Source organism: Magnolia sinica, chromosome 5 (genome assembly GCF_029962835.1).
Source record: "Magnolia sinica isolate HGM2019 chromosome 5, MsV1, whole genome shotgun sequence".
NCBI lineage: Eukaryota > Viridiplantae > Streptophyta > Magnoliopsida > Magnoliales > Magnoliaceae > Magnolia > Magnolia sinica.
This window is the reverse complement of record NC_080577.1, coordinates 98,110,438-98,129,233: the sequence shown is the minus strand read 5'-3', so window position 1 is coordinate 98,129,233 and position 18,796 is coordinate 98,110,438. Positions and strand designations below refer to the sequence as shown.

Here is an 18,796-nt window from a genome sequence, read left to right as displayed (position 1 = left end):
TGGGTTATATAGACATAGATGAAGGGAAAAAACAAAGATCAACTTGATCCAAAACTTTTATGCCCCAAATACCTTAAAATAATCTAGAAAAATAAATGGACAGCATGGATGAAACACATACATTATGATGGGGCCCACAGATCACCGACTACAACAAATTAGCTACTTCCCCTACGACGGGCCAATGGTGGATGGTCAGTGCTCTGTGGGGCCCACCATGATGTAGGTGTTTCATCCATGCCATCCATATATTTTTTCAGATAATTTTATGATATGAGACCAAAAATGAGATATATCAAAATCTCGGAACAGTGTTGAATAAGCGTTGACCATTAAAAACCTTTAGTGGGCCATAAAAGTTTTGGATCAAGTTGATCTTTGTTTTTTCCCCTTCATCTGTGCCTGAATGACTTAATCGACAGATTGGATGTCAAATAAATAGTATAGTGGGCCTTAGGAGGATTTTAATGGTGGATATCCAATCACTATTGTGTGGTGTGGTCCATTTTATATCCTCCTCATTTTTGGGATCAAGCCCTAAAATGATCTGTAAAAATGGATGAACAGAATGGATGAAACACATACATCATGGTGGGGCCCACAGAGCACCGACCATCAGCCTCGGGGCTGGTGGCAGGGGCAGTAGCCAATCCGTTTCCATCCGTTTCCGGTGAGACCCGGTATCCACCTTAATTTGCCATGTGCGCTTGATCAATCAGATATGCTTGGTATGCCACGTACGCAAGTTCTAAGTAAAATTAAGTGCCTGCGGACGCGGATTGCGTCCTACTCCGTCCGTGCAGGGCTCCGTGAGGCCCACTGTGATGTAAGTGTTTTATCCACGCCGTTGATCGCTTTTCTCAAATCATTTCAATATGCTATCATAAAAATGAAGCAGGTCCATTAAAATGAAGCAGGTCCACATCTACAGTGGACCACACCAATGGAAGCTGCAGGGATAATAACACCCACCATTAAAACCTTTCTAAGGGCCACCGTGATGGTTTTTTACTACCCGAACTATTCATAACCTATTCATAAGGTCATGTAGACGTGGATGAAGTGAAAAAACAAATATCATCTTGATCCAAAACTTCTCCAACTCCAAAGAAAAGAAGTTTTTAATGAAGAAAGTTCAATCCCAACTTTGTGGTCCTTTTAAGCCCTGTACCTGCCTAATTTTCTTGATTATAACTTAAAATGATCTGATAAAAACGTTAACAGCTTTGATAAAATACTTACATAACGGTGGGCCCCACAGAGCCCTGCCCGGACGGAGGGTAGGACGCAATCCGCGTCGCCTGCGTATCATCTCACACACACTCTCTCGTGGTATTTCTTTCCTTTTTTCAAAGACGAAACTAGCCCCATTCAGTCTCCACTTCTGGGGGTAATTTTGTCATTTTGTACACAAACCCAAAACCCCATTCCTGCATCTTTCCTTGCGTCCACTGTTCTCCTTCCACTCCAAAGAACTCATCAGCAAGAACAACAGCATTTTTCTCTCTCCAATATTCTTGGTAATTTTTATCATTTCCATGGGTATCTATTTATTTATATCTTCCACATTTTTTTTTTTTCAATTTTATTGATTTATTGTGTGTTTGGTTGATCCAAATTTCATGTAATATCATGAGAATTTGCACCAATTGAGATTGATTAATCATGAGATTTCATGATTTTTCCTCAACCCAACGTGCCCTTAAGCATTTGGTGGATTGAAATTGGAAAGAAATTTCCTGTCGAAGAGGGTTTATGTAATATCCAAGTGCATGTATATCATCTATCACGCTTTGCTCGAATATCAAAGTCTCTCTCTCTCTCTCTCTCTCTCTCTCTCTCTCTCTCTCACAAACACACACATACACACACAAATGAGAAAAGAAGAGAACAAAGAAGAAGAAGAAGAAGAAAAGAGAGGTTTAAATTATTATTATTTTCTTGCCTGCTTCAAATTTGGGAGAATTATTTCTATCAAATGGATGCGATCAGCATTGTCCATCCGATAGAATCATCCAATCTGAAAACCTAAGCACTAACCCGCCAGGTTGGAATCATCATGTCAAAAGTCCATGAACTGATCCAGCCGTCGATCATCTGGGCCTCGCCGATGATAAACCTGAACTAGAACCTCCAAGATATGAGAATCCTAATCATCCACACTTTGGTTTTTCTTAGTGTGAGGTTATTCATAAAGTTGGGAAAAAACAAATAGACTGTGGGTATTTGCAATAGCGGCGAGTTAATAATGTGGTTATTCACAAACTCGATGCTTGTACGTGGGTATTTATATATACCCTGTTTTGAGGTGGGAATATGCTTAAACTGCTTTTCTTATTTATAATTATTTGTTGGGTTGTTGAGATTAATTCTGTGGAGTGCATTATCATGGGAGTTTGCATTTTTGTTCTTGATTGCAATGTAATGTTATCGGTGATAACGAGTGCTAGGGTGATTTGCATGAGGAAAGATAGAAGAAGTGATTTGTGGCATGTGTAAAAACATGGCACACTGTAAAGGATCCGGATCATCCATCAGGTGGGATGCAGGGTGAACCTGAGTTTGTCCATTTGTCAATAAAGAAGCTGATCCCACTTGGTCAGGATAAGGCTTAGATGATGATCGGATCAGGTGGGCCGCATGTGATGCGAAAAATGGGTGGTTAGAGGGGGGAAAAGATGACTAAATTTCTATATTCAACATAGACATGTGGCTCACCTGATCCATATAATGTGACTGTTGAGCCGGGGCATGTTTAAAGTGGACCCCATCTGATGAGTGACCTGGACCTCGTACATGTGTATCATGCTGGTATGTTTGCTGTGAAGTTGCATATTAAATCTCTCCTCAATTCTCATGCAATTTTCCTCTAAATATCTAGTTTCAAGCTATGTAAGTAATTATGATATTTCTGATGGGTGTCAAGAAATAATTGTTGTATATTTCTTGGACTTTTTTCTTTCTTTATTTTTGTTGTTTCTTTGTTTGTCATATCAAGGGACCTTATTTATCATGGGAAGTATGGTGGTTTATGGATGTATTCTTGCAAGTTGTTATATAAAGATGCCACTTAAAGCTGTATATGTGGCTAATGGGGAATTATATTATGTGAACGTTGGGAAAACATCATGTGGGCATAAATGCGTCCCTATCGGACCAGTCGTGATCAAGGTATTCCGTATCGGTAACGGTGGCTGTAGCGGTCACCACTATTACCGATACGGGTATTGGCCATAACGGCCGATACAGGGGCCTAACGACCGTTACGACCCCCGTAACGGTTGAAAATTTTCTTTTTTCCAAAAAATTCTGAAAAAATATCTAGAAAATCAATAATAATGTAAATATTTCAAATATGTATTCGTTTTTTGTTTTGAACATGTTTATGGTAGTGTAACGGTCCACTCTTTAGTGAAAGTGTTATATCGGGTTGTCTAGTGAATTGTTTAATATGATTACATCTCTAATGTTTACACATCACAATCAAGCAATAGAACTAGAAATCAGAAAAAGGCATAAATACAACTTTTTCAATTTTTTGAAAAGAGAATCTATTCACTTAAATCACTTCAATCCACAATTTTAATCTTAAAAGCTATAGTAAGAGTGGTTGAAATCTGTTGTAAAATGATATAGGAGAGTTTTTGGAATGAGAAAAGTGAAAAAGAGGAGAAAAATGAATTTAAATAGAAAAAATAGTGATCTTTTTTCGATCGTCAAGGGAGTAACGGTCGTTAGGTCCTGTAACGGCCTTTACGGCCACCGTAACGGTTGATACGGTATCAAAAAACTAACTGCCCCTTTTCACCCCCGTATTGCGTAATGGTCATGGCCGTTACCTATACGTATCGGCCTTTATGGGCATATCGTAACAGATACGAAACACTTTGGTCGTGATTGCATGTGTGGAGGATGGTTATATGATAGAATAATAAGTATAGGACTAGAATCACTCGGATTTATGATGTGACCTGATCTTGGATACCAGCAGGTCACAGAGCATTTGTCCTTTGCGTATCTATAATGCAATGAATGAGTGCTAAGCTGCCACGAGCCATTTGATAGGACAAGATCTTCCGGCAAGTCCCAGAGCTTAGACCTCCATGAAAAGCTTCGTGAGAGGGGTTAGGAGAGAAGTAATGATGTCATGAATGCCGCTCACATCACATACACCCCACTCGTATCCTTTGGCGCGGAGCCCCCAGGAAGGGTGTGATTGATTTGGTTTCCTCGGTTGTACACAACCTTTCTCAAGGTTAACAAAATAGGTCGTCTGAGCACTTAGGGAGTCGCCACTAGCAAGAAAAAGGCCTCAAAATCCACGGTTGACCAGAATTTGTAGAATTGCGTAGATAGCAGGAAATCTGAAGGATTCCCGACTTGAGTGACTCTTGAGTTGATTTGCGTCGTGGATTCTTGGTACGGGTCTCGATTATGAAAAAGTAAGGGATTAGGCACAATTTTCAGCCCGTGCACAGAGCGGTATCTACTTTGCCAGGTTGTTTGTTTTCAAAGAGGATTCAGGGAATTTCCAATAAGATAAGAAAATACATAGTATTATATTAGCCTACAAGGCCTAGGTATACAGGATAAGAAACTAAAGCAAGATGAAAGTGTGAATAGATGCGACCCTGAACTTCCGGTTATTACTTTAAATCATGTTTTCTGATATGGAAGATCCCCTAAAGGGGCAACTGTAGAGCATACTCCACGTGACGTCGGAACTGAGCCTACTAATAGAAGTGTGCGTAAAGACAAAACGAAAACAAAATAAAGTGAGAGTGGGTGTAGGTGTGTAGGGATGTGTGGATTGAAATGCAAGTTGATTGAGATGTAAGGAAGAAAGGGGAGACTTGACACCCTTTTCTACAAAAGGGGTGGTTGGATATCCCCGATCCTAACCCTATTCTATTGACTTCAACGTTATTTTGACTTTTGACTTCTCAATTGAAAGAGACAGAGACAGAATAGAGTCAGGGAGCAACTCTAGGTTGAAATGGTTTGAAAAAAGAACAGAGAAGGAAAGCTTGCAGGATTTTGTAATGCTTCTGACTACTGACGGTTGGTCAAAGCAGATGTCCCTGCCTCTACTTTTGGTTCTCTCTTTCTTTCCTTATCTATTTCTTTCGCTCTTTGCTCTCTCTCTATTTCCTTTTTTTTTCTCCTCTGCCTCTCTACCCTCTCTTTGTCATCTTTTGTGAGTGCGGGGCCCCTTTAAATAGGTAGTGAGAGTTGAGAGACGCTTTGGTGATGACATGGAGGGGTTGAGAGCTAGGTTCGGTTTTGCCTAGCCTCGAATCGAGTATTGTTGACTTGGCATGGAGTTAGGTTTGGAAAAACCAAAGCAAAGAGGCGAGGCAGTGGGTGTGGTTGTGATTGGTCCAACACATCAAATGACCAATCAAAACCGGTCATCCAGTGGCAGTTTTTGAGGTTTGGACTAAAACCGGCCATTCAATGGCGGGTTTTGTGCCAGTTCTGAGTGTGGGACGATCTTCATGGCATGATTTTAGCCGTGCATGCTCTTTGATTGGGGCCAATCTGAAGTCAATAGCCAAGATTTAGCCTTGTTTGATAGTGGGGTGCCGACGTATTTAGACTGTCCATCTAGCAGATCCTCCTTAGGTGGCACACGGTTGAAAATCAGTCAACCATTTGCTTTTCTTAGTTTCCTTTTGAAGGCCAGCGATCAAATGGCTAGGATCGCATGATTGGTGTATTTTCAACTTTCGACGATCCACTGATAGGAGGCCACTAGATGGACAGTCTGGATCCATCTCCCCACCTACCAGATTCAATGTATCGGGCGCAATTTAGATGGGATGAGCTCTTTGGTAAAATGGGCAGGTTTAAATCATCTTCCTTACAAATTTGTATGACATAGAATGCAACCTTTGGTTTATTTTGGATCAATAATGGATTAAGGGAGCTTTATCTACTCCCGAGGGAGTTGCATGCTTAGTTACTAAGGTACTGAGTTTGGTGTCAAAAGATAGGGTGATAATATCTTATAACAATTCATATATTGTGCATTGCAATGTTCATTTCTGTTTTCCAAAATAACGTGTTTCTTGGGTCGAGGGACCTTTGTTTATGTTAATGGGAAGTTTGGGTGCTTTGGTAAGGTAGTTCTAGAAAATGAATTTCCAACATCTTATCTGTAGAATGCAGCATACTTGCAGTGATAGTCTTGATTTCTTGAAGCTGTGAATAGGTTTATTCAGTCAATTCTATTGATTGCTTCTATGAAGTTTCTCCTTCATTATTAGAAGTAAGCATACTTTTAGGGTAGTTGGAGAGGTTCATTTCCATTTCAAATTTTTGGATTTGGGTGTTTGATGTGTATGACAATTTCTTTGTTCAAGATATTCTTTTTAATTCTGTGGCTATGCTCATAGGATTCACGTTTTGCAGTCAGAGTAAGCTTCTTGGCTGATGGCTTTGCGAGGTGTGTGGCAACTTCAAAAGTTGATAGTGAGCTATTGTGACTGGGGAGGAAGTAGCAGGGGTATCAGGTGAGTTTTCTACATTGTATGGTTTAATGATATCAGGCAGATTATAAAAGTATAGGGAAACTTTAATCAAGTTGTACAATTTGTATTTTAATAACATATTCCTATACGAGGTATTGTATGTACTCGATTGAATTTTTCTTTTTTCAACCCAGCAACAGTTTGTTGATTGGGTGGCAAATTTTATGAGACTCCATGCGTCAATGTCTCCCTTGGGCCTCATCAGATGACCCTAGCTATCCAATGAAAATTGTTCCATTACAACCTATGGTCTAACTTTGATGGGGGCCCAGTTGATGGCTAGTGTCATTTAATGGTGGAATATTTGGAGTTTCTCCAAAGAGACTTGGATATCTCCTATTCACCACTGAGGCCACCATATGAATGATCTGCATTAGCAAAAGCTGGGCCCTACTTTGTAGATTTTGTTGGGTCACAGAGAAAATGCTTGATTTGGCGTTGTATATTTCCTTTTCCTAAGTATCAACACTGAGGTTCCATCCATTAATTTTCTGGTTTGGGCAATTGGATATGCTTATTGGACAGTTGCTTTCTTACTTGACTTTTGGAACCAAAAGGTGAACCTCTCATGTACAGTTTACTTCCCTACTGGGCTTTTGGAACCAGAAGGCCATCCACCTTACCAAAAGTTTTATTGTGAGGCTTGCATCTTCTGTGACTATGTACCTTGTGATGAACATTTTTCTGTTGCCTTCTGTTATAATATGAAATCAAAATTGCAAAGTGGTTCAAGTTTCACAAATGGATCGTTTGTCTGTTTAATATTTGAAGGCAGGCAGGCAGTTTAGCTTCAGTAAAACATCAAGTAACAAAAGTTGAGAAGGGTCAATCGTTATGGGGCTACAACTTGGGTTTGGGTCAACCTGAACTGATTAACCCAACCGGAGTTCAGGTCGGGCTGGGTTGGGTTGTCAAGGTCCTTGTGTTGCTCTTGGTTGTGTTGGGTTTGGATTGAACAAATATAGATCATGCTGGGAATAATCTGATGTATTTGGGTCGGGTCAGGTCGAGTATAGATGAATTCGGGTTGGGCACCTTGGGTTGGAACTTGGGTCGTGTCCTCTTGAGGTTGGGTTGGGTCCTCTTGAGGCTGGGTCAGGCTCATGTTGACCCCCAACCTGACCCAATCTGCCTGAGTGTTTTATTTATTTATTTAAAAGTGTGATAATTTTATTAAGAAAAGGTCGAAGCCTAAAAAATTACTACTCAGACCATAAGCTAGGAAACGAACTTCTATCCATAACATTTTCCACTACAGCCAAACCCATTACATTCAATTTAGCCCTCATGAACAGCTCCAGTATTCGTGCGCATTGGTTCCTAAAACAAAAATTGTTCCTTTCTCCCCATAAAGACCAAATTCCAGCCAACATTCGCCAATCTCCATATTGCCTTGCTGATCTTGCTCACACCTCCCCATGCCAAGCCAATAGAAAGCTCTCCGTTGAACTCGGCATGACCCATGACACTCCAAACAAGTTAAAAAAGTTATCCAAGACTACTTTGGCAAATGGGCAATGAACAAGGTGTTCCAAAACAGTAACGGTGGCCGTAACGGCCACCATGGTTACTGTTATGATATGGGTTGTTACGGCTCTTTTTTATTTTTTGACAAAACTGTTACAGGACTGTTATGGGGCCGTTACAGATCATTACGGACCAGTATGGGACCGTTGCAGGGCCTTTACAGTCTATTTTTTCTATAACAGCCGTTACGTAACCGATTTTGAATACTTTGGCAATGAATGAAGAGATGAACAACAGACTCAGATGGACAACAAACTTCTCACTACGCATGCACATAACATAAACATTCAGGAGCATCATCTATCTCTAGTGAAGATTGTCTACAATTTGCACCTTATTCCTTCCCACTAGGCACCCCAAAGCTGCACCCCTACTGCCTTATCCTTGAATCTCTAAAACATCATCCATCTCGGTTGGCCTGAGAGAAGAACTCAACCTTAAAATGTGATGGAGGGCCATCATACAATTTCTCCACTCCTTCCATTACACTGTAGAAAAATGAGCACAATTTTTTCCTGTAATGAGCTGATCTATTCTTTTTTCCTTGTACTCTTTTTTTTTTTTTTTCAAAATATGTTTATGGAGTGGGAGATGGGCTGAAAACGTCTGGGGATTACTGGTTAAATCTAGAACCCATCTTGTTAGTTCTTTCAGAAGGGTGTCCGCATGTTCAGTCATAAAGATAGCATTCCAACGTAAAGTATGTATATAGTACCGATGATAGGTAAGATGTGGTTTATAGAATCACAGGTGACTAGATTCATTGTTTGTATAGTTAGGGAAGTCTATGGATTGCAAGTTGGGTTGATCGGGGCATGCTATATAAACTTGGAAAACCACTTGTTAGTTGAGTTGATTAGGGAATGTTCCTTCCAACAAGAGAGGGAGAGAGAGAGATCTTTGATTTTATGAGTGCTTTTGGCAAGTTTGTAGAAGTGGAAACGATTGTAGGAAACGGTGGGCTAGGCGTTATGAAAAAAAAAGGCACAAATTTGAAAAAATGTTTTTCTAAAATTGATTAATTAAGTGGCTAACCAAACACACTCAAAACCTAGAAAGGTGATTTTCAAAATCAAAATCACAAAAAAACATTTTATGTTATAGCAAAGCTAAACAAGCCCTTACTTTTTCTATTTATGTTCTTATCCAATAATCGAATGAGACTAGAACTATTTTTGATGCACTTAAGCCAATTGGAGCCAGTTTGAATCCAAGTATGCCTTTTTATGGGTCATGGCCTATAAATATTAAAACAGCTTTGTAGGTTATACTTTTTTTTTTTTTTTGGGTAGGTTGAACAAAATTGCACTACTTTTTTTTATTGAATAGAGTATTCACGTGATTCTTTTATACAGTACACAAAACAGGGTGGGAGGCCTTGTGTAAACTAGTTTAGACAACAATTCCTTTTGCTTGGTTTTCTCCTTATTGCGTGGTTGATGGAATTGTTAAGCGAATTTGGGGGATTTTGAAGCCCAAGGTGCCCCGGGCTTTTGACTCATAAGTGGGTGGGTGGTACGTGGGAGCGAAAAGCATTGTCCTTCAGTGGAAATGTGGAATTTTGGCTGTCCATGCTACTTAATATTTGCAACTTAGATTCAGTTTATGTTCTAGTTGCCTCAAGCTCCCTCCTTGTGGTAACATGGAAAATCCATGGGGTGATTGGGAATTTCGATCTAGTGGGCCACTAAATGAATATGTCATATCCCATAAAGCAAAAAGATTGGACTGTGGTGGTCACCCAGTCAGTGGCTTGCAAGTGGAATGGTTAGAACCAATGTTCCGAATATCTGCAATATTATTGATAATATTGCCGATATTATCAATATTGCTGGGGTAATGATACCGAATGTCTGCAATATTATTGATGATATTGCCAATATTATCAATATTGCTGGGTTAATGATACTGAAACCCCAAGTACTATAGAAATTTCCAAATATTGCTGATAATTTTGATAACATCGGTGATATATGGCAAAATCAACCTACCGATATTTTGGTCTCAAGATAGTATAAAAGTTCCCAAGTCAATACTAGCAATAATATTGCCCATGCCAGGGATGCTTCCATAGAACACTGAAAATTCGCAAATTCTGATTTTTGAATGGGCGGGCAATGTAAATGGGATGAAAAAAGATGATCCGTTATTTCTAGGTTCCTATGATTTCTGCCATCTCAGCAGATTTCTTTTCTGGTTTGTATCTTTCCCCCCTTTTTTATATATTTTTTCCAGTTATCCTTAAAAAAAAAAAGGAAAAAAAAAATGCCCATGCCAGGGGTGATTTTGATTACTCCTTTTGGATGGATGCCTGGATGGATGATGTATATACGTTTATATGCCTGGATGGATGGATGATGTATGTATGTATGTATATATGTATCGATTGCATGGATGGATGGATGGTGTATGTACATACGTACGTATGCATGGATGGATGGTGTACATACGTACATATGTATGCATGGATGGTCATGCATATGTGGATGGATGGATGGTTGTATCATTGATGTGTCATGTTTGTATACATTAACTTTGTTTGGGTGGCTGGATGGATTCATTTTATTTTGAATGATATGAACTCATTTATATCATTCTCTCTCTCTCTCTCTCTCTCTATATATATATATATATATATATATATATATATTTGCATCTTTTCCCCGACAACACATGGTTGAGGCCTCTATTAAATGAAAACTTATTTTATATAGTCATTTTTTTTGCAATATTTTGACTTCTAAATGTGTAAATATGTGCTGTTTAACATCTCATGAAATTTCACTGAAAATTTTCACCTTTTCCCTTTGTTTCTCTTAGTCAGATATATTTTTCCGAGTCTCACTTCAAAAAAGAGGTGAGGATGTCTTCAAAAAAAAAAAAAATAATAATAATAATAAAATAAAATAAATAAAAATAAAATACATGTAATAATACTGATACTCTAGACACTTGTTAGAAAAATAATCTACATTCAACCACAAAAACTCAGAATGACTGGATGGTCAAAAATGTCCGATCACTGCTTCTTTGGCATATAGCCCATTTGGTGGCCCACCAGATAAGGGTAGGCTAGTCTTTTGGTGTTAAAGGAATATTATGGAAAATCTTTCCTTTTCCACTGTAAGAGTCATTTTAAAGGAAAATGTAGATTTTTTTTTTAGATAATTATTAATGGCATGGGGTATTTCTCAGTCCGGGGCTCGTGCTCCTCTTGGATGTTTAGGTGTTATTCTGTATTACATTTTCTGGATATGTGCACTTTAAACATGGGAGAGTGGCTATGGGACCATGATATACACCAACCGAATTATGCCCATAACATGGAACTTGGAATGAAGCCAAGCAATGCTTGATTGGATCGGTTTTAGAAGGCTGTATATCCAAAATATTTGTGCCGAGACCATGATGCCTGCCAACAGATTTTATGAACTTGGATTGAAGCTAGGGGATGCTTGTGAGATCAGCTTTGGAAGGCCCCAGATGATACATGTTTGGATATCTTCAAATTTGTGTGCAAGGGCAGGCAACATGAACTTCTTTGGGCATATTTGTGGCTTGTGGAGACTAGTTGACCCTAAAATTGGTTCCGTGGAACATAAAATTTTCCATGCGCACATTACTAGGTGACCCTTGACTCATATCTATACAACTTAGAGTATGTGTATCTGGATCACATTAGCTGTGTCCATGCCTCCATGTGCTGGGCAGGAACGCGTCTGTGGCTGGCCTGCCATGGGTTGGGCTCAGGCCTAGATTCGGTGGCTATTCCAAGTCTAAAAGTTTGGCGTGCTTACCAATTGGGGGTATTGGGTCAAGGCCTTGGCAGTTGGCTCCTCAGTTCGGGTTGGGCTAGATCATGATAATCACAATATATGTTAAATATGCATGTGTTTATCATATGTGATTAATGTTGTCAGGCTGGTGTGGTTGGATGGGCCTAGAGGGTGCAAGGGTAGATTGCTTTGCAACCTTTGCTTCTTACAAATTCTGTGGTCTGTTTGGAAGGTAAGAAAAATAGGATCTTCAATAACAAAACGAATATGTTATCCAGGCGATGGACAAAATTAGGAGTTATGTTGGCTCACGGGCGAGATCTTTAAATGAATTCTCGGTTATATTAAGGATGGTTTCTATAGAGAATGGGCTGAGGTCCCTATTGTAGTTTATGTGAGTGCTAGTGTTCCTTGAGGGCTGTGTTGTTTCCGAACTCGGGCATTTGTCCTCTAAGAATTTCTTTTGTATGAAAATAGAAGAATAAAAAACATGGTCGGCTGGCGTACTGTGGGTCAGTCAGGTGAACCAGGCCTGGCCAGGTCTAAAAGTTCTGTCCAGCTTGGGTCAAGGTCCTTGGCCCATTGATTGGGTTGTCTGGGCCATGATAAAACCATATTTTAATCATTTTTGCATTTGATGTTTATGACTAAATCCATATAAAATTAGTATACTGGGCCAGGGCTTGGCCAGAGAGAATTTTAATGGGCTCAAGCTTGGTCCATGATTGAGCCCAGGTCTTGTATTACCGGGTCAGGCTTGGGCTGATCTCCCAGCCCATTATTGTCCCCTTATTAACCCTTAAATGATCATCCTACATAAGCCATCATCAAGCAAAATGGAAATTAAACTCGAAGTGCTCAACACTGCAACTCTATTTTGAGTAATTCGATCTAATTTGATGTGGGTGCATCTGGATGTCCCACAAATTGCAACTCCCACTGATATTTTTTGTGGGTAGGATGATGGTCAGATCCACAGAACATTCTTGGGAAGTGCAGACCAGGAGTGCATTGGGTGGGCTTTTGTTTCATAGTTTTTTCTGCTTCAAGAGCAAGTCCAACATTTTTAACTCCCAGCTTGAATGTTGCAACCTATGGTTTGGGAAGAAAAGAACTAGGCCTGCCTGGGTATCTAGGGACACTATTGTGAGTTGCTTACTGGTGTTGCCAAAATGCTCCGAAGGGCTGCAATTTGTTAGTTTAGACTTGAGACGATTGACTGCTAGCTCGTATTAAGGTATTGGAATTTTATTTGATGCAAACACAGTTAAGCACATTGGACCCTTAAAAAAATTACTTTGGAATCTGTTCCATCTATCGTGGGTTAGATAATATGTGAAAGTTGGACATGCGTATTAATTGGATCTCGTAAAGAATCTTTGTATTTTGTAGTTCTTGAAGGATTCTCTTATAATAATTCTACATTGAACATGGCAGGGCATTTATGGAATCTCATTTGCCAGCATTCAAAGAAGGAAATCCTCAGTTGGAGGTGGTTACTGAACTCATTCGTGGCCAGCATCCACATTTAAAAGGCTATTATAGTAAGTTACTTTGTTCTTTTTATCCTTTTGAAAACTTCATGGAGATTTGTGTATTGACGACGTGTTGAGATAATAGTCCTGTTTGAGCTACAATTACAATTACTTGATGTGCCTCTTGTTTATGAGGTAGTGATTAGAATACTTGACTCAATCTCCAGCGGGGTTAGGTCAACCAGAAGACTCTATAGAGTCTTCAGTTGACTCAACTTGGTATTTAATAATTAAATTAAATATATTAAAAATGATTATGAATATTTACACATAGATATAGACTGTTAAAGAACATAAAATGACATGAATTGCATGGACACTGGTGTGGTGATCACAGGTGTTTGCTTGATTAGTTGAGGGTTGTGAGTTGAATCTCACCCTTTTCTTTTTTGGGGTTGAAAGGTAATAATTTTACTAAAAAGAAAAAGAGGCCAAGTGCCAAAATAGAGTAAACAGATGACAAACAGTCATCTCGGGAAAAAGAATATCATTCCTCTCTCCAAACAACCTCAATTGATTTGCTGTTGTACCATACATTTTCCTTTTGACCTGAACCCCAATTCACAACTCTGTTCCTAGTAATTTGAAAAACAGCATCATGTGAATTAACAATATTATAGTTAGTTCTATTGTTTCATTCCTTCCATAATGGCCAAGAAGAGGCCAAAATGGAAAGACGCCAAAGAAGCCTCCTCTTTTACCCTCTCCTTCCAGGCTTGAAATAGAGCTTGAATCCTAATGGCATTGCCCATTCTAACCTAAAAAGGGATAAAATCCTCCCAAACTATAATGAATGTAGAGGTGATCCTTGTCTTTTCCAAGGTGGGCCATGACAGTAACGGTGGTTGTTACCGTTACTGTTGGCACCGTTACCATTAAGTAACGGCCGATACGTCCCTGTAATGGGCGTTAGATCACACCATGGTCTTTTCATCCCAAAGGCAGAGGATGCAAATGTTAGGGATGGTCGTATTTCTACTTTTCAAGGGATTAATGTTGAGAATGCCATCTCCCTCCCAACCACCCAAAGGCCACCACTTGAGGTGGGACCAGGATCTCCAAACGTGTGCCGTAAGGGATATCGACAAGGATAAAATGTTGCTTCCCTTAAGGCCCCACCTTCCAGACATCGTTAGTCCAACAAGAGAGAATGTAAGAAGATAATGCTTATATAATCAACTATCTCCTCGTCCGCCAAATTTCTTTTAAATTCCGGCATCAGCCATTTAATCATTACTCACTACTTGTATTGTTTTACTTAATCAACTCATTAAACCGTGTTTTGACTGGAGCCAATTCACTGCACGTCATATCAAGTTGACCAAGTAAGCATGTCAACTCAATGACTCCTGTCAATTTAAGACTGAATCACACTGACGATGTGTTTCCTATTAACTCGCTCAAAATCTTGTTGAGTCAAGCTGACTCGGGTGAGTTTTGAGTCAAGTCACCAAGTTTTAGAACAATTAAAACATCCTTTAAATTGCTGATACGTACTAGCTTCAAGATTTGATGGGCATGTTCTGATATGATGGTGGAAATTGCCTTGTATTTCTGAGATGGGAAATTGCTGTAATGATCATTGAGTATTTTTTTCAGTTATTCAGAGGGGAGCAGATTTCTCTTGTGAAAATGGGAGTCACAAGAGGGTCGCTATTGGCTCTTTGGTTACACTTCCCCAGCAAGTGTATCGTGATGGTTCCTCTTTTGCTTTACTAGCTCATTGTTCTTTCAGGAATTTGGATTGTTGGTCTGGCTAGTGTTTTGGGCGCTTAGCGTGTTATCTCTTTGCCCTTAATTCTCTCTCTCTCTCTCTCTCTCTCTCTCTCTCTCTCTCTCTCTCTCTCTCTCACTTTTAATAAGACAGATATCATCAACCAAAAAAATCTCAAAACTTAAGCTTTTGTTTGTCTCTAGAAGTGAAACCACAGAAGTTAATGAAGTGTCCGAGACTCCTAGTCAAGTTATTCCATATCCGTTACGATATGCTTATAAAGGCTAATACGTATAGGTAATGTCCATGACCGTTACGTGATATGGGGGTGAAACGGGGCAGTTGTTTTTTTGGGACTGTAAAGGCCGTTACGGGGCATCACAACTGTTACCCCTGTAATTGTCGAAAAACAACCACTTTTTTTTTTTTTTATTTCTATTAAAATTCATTTTATTTTTATTTTTATTGTTATTTTATACTTTTTTCATTTCAAAAATTCTCCTAGATCATTTTATAATAGGTTTCGACCACTCTTACTATAGTTTTTAAGATTAAAACCATAAATTATAGTGATTTGAGTGAATAGAAGCTCTGAAGGCCTTTTTAAAAATAAAAATTGACATCGGTAGTATTTATGCCTTTTTTTATGATTTCTAGTTCTAATGTTTGATTGTGATGTGTAAACATTAGAGACATATAATCATGTTCACAAATTCACTAGACAGCTCGATACAACACTCTGACCAAAGAATGAACCGTTACACTACCATAAACATATCAAAAAAAAAGAAAGAAAAAAGAATATTTATTTGGAATATTTACATTATTATGGATTTTTTAGATATTTTTTCAGAATTTTTTGGCAAAAGAAAATTTTCAATTGTTATAGGGGTCATAACGGTTGTTACGCCCCCGTATTGGCCATTACAACTCATACCCATATTGGTAATGGTGGTGACCGTTATGGCCACCTTTACCGATATGGAATACCTTGCTCCTAGTACTCACAATGAGTAAGTAGCTCTCAAATTGCAGCTGTATTTCTTTCAAGTCCAACTTGGAAGTAACAATGAGAGCCCGAACCCTTTTGAATGCTATGAAAATCACATAACCTGGTTACTTCCACTTCATTAGACTCATGCCAATTTGGTAGAGAATCCAAATGCACCTGAATTATGTGAAATGTTTCTAAAATTTCATGAACAAGAAGATAACCATATGACTGAGCTGGTGTTTCAGAACTCTTGTTTGGACACGTGTATTCCAAGGGAAAAGAAAATGTAATGATTAGGCATATTTCCATTAGCACTATTGAAACTTTGATTCCATTTTTAGGGGTCTTGTTTGGATCATAGTTTTGAAACTTTCTGACTTGACTTGACTCAGCTCAGCTGAGTCAACCTGACTTGACTGGAAATTGAGCCAAATCACTGAAATTTGCTGAGGATTTTCAGTCGGTTTCACTTGAGTCGAGATACTTTTTATTAAAAAGAAAAAGAAAGTGCAATTGGTGTAATTAGAACTCATGACCTGAACCAAGATATCAAGCAGGATCTACCAGCTGACTCTGCTGTTGTGTTTTAAACTGCATAATTGTATATTCATTCCGTTCTAAGTGTCGATTATTAGTGCAGTTAGATTCCTAGTTATTAAATATTGAGTCAAATCGAGTCTTCAAGTCAATCTGACCCAACTGGATACCGAGTCAAATTTTCTAGTTTTTAAACTATGGTTTGGATAACAAGTAGTAATCTCATATTTGTGAGACAGCAACTGCCTAGTTTCTTATGCTAGTGAATCTAAACTATGGAAAACTGGAATGATTTCTTTGTGAAATGCTCCCTTTTCTTTGCTATCCAAACGTCTCAAACTGCCACATCAATGGAAAACCTTTTCCATTTCCATGATTGCAGGGAATTGGTGATGTCGAAACATGCCCTTAATATCTTCGCCACTGATTTAGATATCAATATCTGCCTATATATTTTGGTGGAACAGATGCCCGTCCAAAATCAACATCCACTGTTTCAGGTCCAACATGGAACATAGAGAATGTATAGCTGGTGGAAAGGCATTCTGCCCACCCCACTTTTTAAGAGACAACTGAATGTAATTTTTACAACATCTGACAGATCTCATTCATTTGCAGAAAACAAAAATCAGCGTGTGGTTTGCGTGAAGAATTTAACACCCGAAGACGTTCTGTTACATGCAACCCGGCTAAGGAACGCGCTAGGAAGGAAGGTGATAAAGCTGAAGACGAGGCATGTCACCAAGCATCCAAGTGTGCAAGGTACCTGGACAACTGATCTCAAGTTCTAAGGATTTTGGGCCCTCTGTTTAGGCTGCACACCTTGTCATCATGTATGGTGTCAAAGCACAAGGCGTCACTCCATCGATTGATCTTGTTGTTTGCGTTTGCAGTGAGAAGTTCAGGTGGAAGTGAACTGGCCCACTTAGATTTATGTTGCTAGAGATTGAATTGGACCATCATCTGGAATGAGCCTGTGTACCCATCCCATCTGGTCATGTGTAGTGGTAATGCTGGGACATGGTCACATGGGTTTCAATCCTCCCCAAAATCAGATACTGTTGATTGTGCCTTTCTTTAGGTTTTACTTGGTAACTAGCATACATTGCATCCTGTATAAATGGTTATTTCCCCGTTTTCATTTGGAAACGAGTGGAAATCAAGGGATTGCAATTACCATTTTATCGAATTAGGATGATCTTACTTCCAAGATGGGCTTGAAAGGTAGGTAATTGCAATTCAGCCATTCCCTCCAATGTTGATTTCGTATACTGCATCCAAATGCGGCCTAAACCGTACTCATGCAGCAAATTGCAAATCTTCCACCCATATTGAATCCTGGCGGTCCATTGACATTTCCATGATAATTAAGGCTGCCAGCTGGTACTAGGACCTGTGGTTACCCAATGAATCTAAACCAATTTTAACAGGTCTTCATCCAAATTTGGGATCGGTTTGCAAATCAGGTCAGATTGGTTTTATATATATATATATATATATATATATATATATATATATATATATATATATTTTAACATACTCAACCCCCCGCCAACACACACACACACACACAATAGGTACTGGAACACATGACCTCATGTTAAAGTTGTTGAGTCCACTGAGGCATGCGTGAGGACCCATTGGCCATTGGGTCTGGGTTGATCCATCATTATGCTCCCCATTACAATCCTCATATGCTAAGTATACATATTAGTTATTCTAGAAATGTTATGAGGTTTGCTAAGCCATGCACATGTAAGAGAGTTGATTTACACCAGGCACGTGTCAAAGCTACACACGTGTGATCAAATCCATCCATCGGGGTGGGCATGCCATGTATAAGCCCTTATTTGACCCACACCCGATCCAAGACCAAGATCCAAAAGGTCTGATGGGTTGAAACCTGAACCCAATCAACCCGGGTATGGGTACTCTAGGATCCAATCCAAACCCATCCGGTCGATAGCCCTAATTAAAGTGCTTTTGCATTACTGCCCTTCTGCTTTCTATCATTTTAATTCAAGTGGACACACCATTGTATTTATGGTTTATACCCTTATATTTCAATAGCCAAGTCTCGACATTTAGAGCCCCAACTAAGGAATCAACTAGATGTGATGCAAAATGGATCATCTTGTTCTATTGTTAATCAGAAATTTCTATATGAAAAAATACGAATT

At 39.1% G+C, this 18,796-nt stretch overlaps 1 protein-coding gene across 2 annotated transcripts; it reads left to right on the top strand.

Annotated features, from left to right (window-relative positions):
- Window positions 1–1,365: 1,365 nt before the first annotated feature.
- On the top strand, window positions 1,366–17,805 carry LOC131246388 (large ribosomal subunit protein mL43). Of its 2 annotated transcripts, none has more exons than XM_058246473.1 (4): window positions 1,366–1,520; window positions 6,415–6,515; window positions 13,274–13,380; window positions 17,235–17,805. In XM_058246473.1, exons 2-4 carry the CDS (start codon window positions 6,436–6,438, stop codon window positions 17,405–17,407), a joined length of 360 nt encoding a protein of 119 aa, XP_058102456.1. In that variant the 5' UTR covers window positions 1,366–1,520; window positions 6,415–6,435; the 3' UTR covers window positions 17,408–17,805. The 2 variants fall into 2 exon arrangements, with proteins under 2 accessions (XP_058102456.1, XP_058102457.1); XM_058246474.1 differs by having other exon boundaries at window positions 1,375–1,520; window positions 6,399–6,515.
- The last annotated feature ends 991 nt before the right edge of the window (window positions 17,806–18,796 follow it).

Excerpts from the sequence above, each read along its gene's own strand:
- LOC131246388 (XM_058246473.1), top strand. The coding sequence starts at position 6,436 with ATGGCTTTGCGAGGTGTGTGGCAACTTCAAAAGTTGATAGTGAGCTAT. Across the intron at positions 6,516-13,273 it reads GGAAGTAGCAGGGGTATCAG|GGCATTTATGGAATCTCATT; the intron begins GTGAGTTTTCTA and ends TGAACATGGCAG. Across the intron at positions 13,381-17,234 it reads ACATTTAAAAGGCTATTATA|AAAACAAAAATCAGCGTGTG; the intron begins GTAAGTTACTTT and ends ATTCATTTGCAG.